At 41.0% G+C, this 2,482-nt stretch overlaps 1 protein-coding gene across 1 annotated transcript; it reads right to left on the bottom strand.

The window, feature by feature from the left end:
- Nucleotides 1–1,215: 1,215 nt before the first annotated feature.
- On the bottom strand, nt 1,216–2,273 carry LOC141086691 (uncharacterized). Its single transcript, XM_073572908.1, has one exon. It carries the CDS (start codon nt 2,160–2,162, stop codon nt 1,593–1,595), a length of 570 nt encoding a protein of 189 aa, XP_073429009.1. The 5' UTR covers nt 2,163–2,273; the 3' UTR covers nt 1,216–1,592.
- Between the last annotated feature and the right edge of the window lie 209 nt (nt 2,274–2,482).

Here is a 2,482-nt window from a genome sequence, read left to right on the forward strand (position 1 = left end):
TATGATTAAGTCTACATGAGTGTATATGCCATATTTGTGTGTATATGTAACCTTGTGGGTGTCCATGTGAGTGTTAGTGACTGTAATACCTGCTCCTAGCTGTCTATATTTAAGGATGCCACAGTTGCCAACTTTCCAGATTTCCTTGGATTCCTGGGCTAAAATGGTCAAGGCTTACACATTGGCTTTCCAGGTGGACTGAATGGGCAGGGCAATTTTGGGGAAATGTTGGGCTGCCACTTAAAGGGGTTTTCCAATGAAAATAAGTCCTCACCCATCATGTGGACAGCTGGTAACCTGCTGACTGGTGGTGTCCGCTGGAACTCAATGATCAGCAGAATGGGGATTTTTTATCCCCAAAGGGGACTTTTTATCACTGTTACAGTGTTACAGAATGGAGCAGAAAGTCAAATTCCTAACCACTCTCAATTTATTCTCTATTGTGCTGCTGTTAAAAGCCAAGTGTATCGCCATAGGGAATGAACGTGGATAAATCTTCCATGTTCTGCCTATCAGTGCAGGTCTGAACAGTCTGACTGACACCAATTAGTAAGTTATAACCTATCTAGTGAATAAGTAATAACTTTTTTTTCAGGATAACCCCTTTCAATGTCACCACTCGGCTCAGATGTTGATGACTTTGGGATGCCAACACTCTCAGGCTCTGTTGGCCTAATTTTAATCGGACCAGTGATTGCAACACAAGTAACGATCGAGGAGGTAAGAAAACTATTGATTACAAGAAATTGGAAGGGCAACAATTTCCCTCTCACAATCATAGTGCTGTCCTGCAGACACCACTAGGGGGACCTCATTGCATAGAGTTTTCAACAGTTACACTTGAGCTTACTAGTAGCTGTTAGCTATAAAAATTCATAGCAGTGAGCTTCACTAGTGATGGCTACAAGCAGCAAGGATTATATCATTAATTGTGTGAAGGAACATGCAAAAGGGAAGATATTACTTATTTGTAAAGACATTGTCTACGTGTTGAAATATTGATCTCTCGTGATTATCTGAATCCCTTCCCATATCACACACATCACTACATTGAGCCATATGATCCCACTATGTGTGCGTACGATAAGAATTAACCTTTAATGCAGGATCAAATAATTTATTCTTCTCAGAATTAACATTTATTAACAAAAATAAGTTTCAAGCATCATAAATACACAAAGTCCAAAACGTAAATGTGTACAATATAATGAAATTCTTATACTTTGTATAAATAATATATAGGACTCGGTAAAACTTTCTGATAAGAGTGAGGTACTGCAATTAGAAAGTTATTATCTATAAATATAAGGATATAGGAAATCTTCCCATATTCATATCTTAATGTCCACTGGAGCTTGGAAATCTAGCTTTGTTATAGAGGCATCTCGAGATAGGGGCCAGACAGCAGCATGCTTTCATCATAATGTAGTAGGCAAATATGAACCGTTCTTGATACTGGCTTTAAAGTAAACAAATGAACCTGTCATTCTTAATATGTGGTTTGAAAAAGTGCAAAGGAGCTAGTAATGTCCACAGAACATTTGTCCAAATTCATGTGGTGCCAGTTTTTGTCATAAGAGAAATTTTCTCAATCAGAACTGTTTGTTCTTTTGAAACTGTTTTACCAAATTGGTGAGGACCTCCAGCCCCTCTACAAGTCCATCCCCATTGGCAGCACAACAACCTTGGATGTGCCACTGGTGCCTTTTCATCTTCATCAGTCCCAATTTCTCTGCTAGCTCCATGGGCTTCTGGGCACCAGGTAGATCTTGCTTATTGGCCATCACCATGAAGGGGACGCCTCTCATTTCATCACTTTCCAAGATGGTGATGAGCTCTTCCCTGGCCTCCTCAAACCTCTCGGGATCAGCACTGTCCACCACAAAAACCAGACCGTCTGTGTTTGTTAGGTAGTGTTTCCACAGGGGTCTGACCTTGCCCTGACTCCCCATGTCCCACATGATGAAGGTGATGTTACGGATGGGTTCGACAGTTTCAACATTGAATCCGATGGTGGGGATTGTAGAGACTGTCTCATTCAGCTTCAGTCTATATAGTATAGTTGTCTTTCCAGCACCATCAAGACCCAATAGCACAATCCGGGCTTTGGTTCCAGTGAAGTTCAGAAGAGTTTGGTAGATTCTGCTCAGGAGTCCTCCCATATCTGGTGCAAATGTTCCTCTCTGTAAGGATCTTCTGGGTCTTCGGTAGGTAGCTGTGCATGCTTCCTGAAATATCTCCTGTTATATATACACTGGTGGTGAAACCCATGTTTCCTAGCAATTACTAACGCTCTTGAGGAATTTCCGGCTTGCTCTGTCATTCTGTGCTGTGTTGGAGCTTTTCAGTACAACCACTAGTTACACTGTCAGCAATGAGAGAAGTCCTGGAAGTGACATCACTGAATGGCTCATAAAGTCCCAGCAGATAATACTATACTAATCCAATACTAATACAGCTGCTCCTTATATAATACATAACC

Source organism: Dendrobates tinctorius, unplaced genomic scaffold (assembly GCF_039654945.1).
Source record: "Dendrobates tinctorius isolate UK_male_01 unplaced genomic scaffold, ASM3965494v1 ptg000032l, whole genome shotgun sequence".
Classification (NCBI taxonomy): domain Eukaryota; kingdom Metazoa; phylum Chordata; class Amphibia; order Anura; family Dendrobatidae; genus Dendrobates; species Dendrobates tinctorius.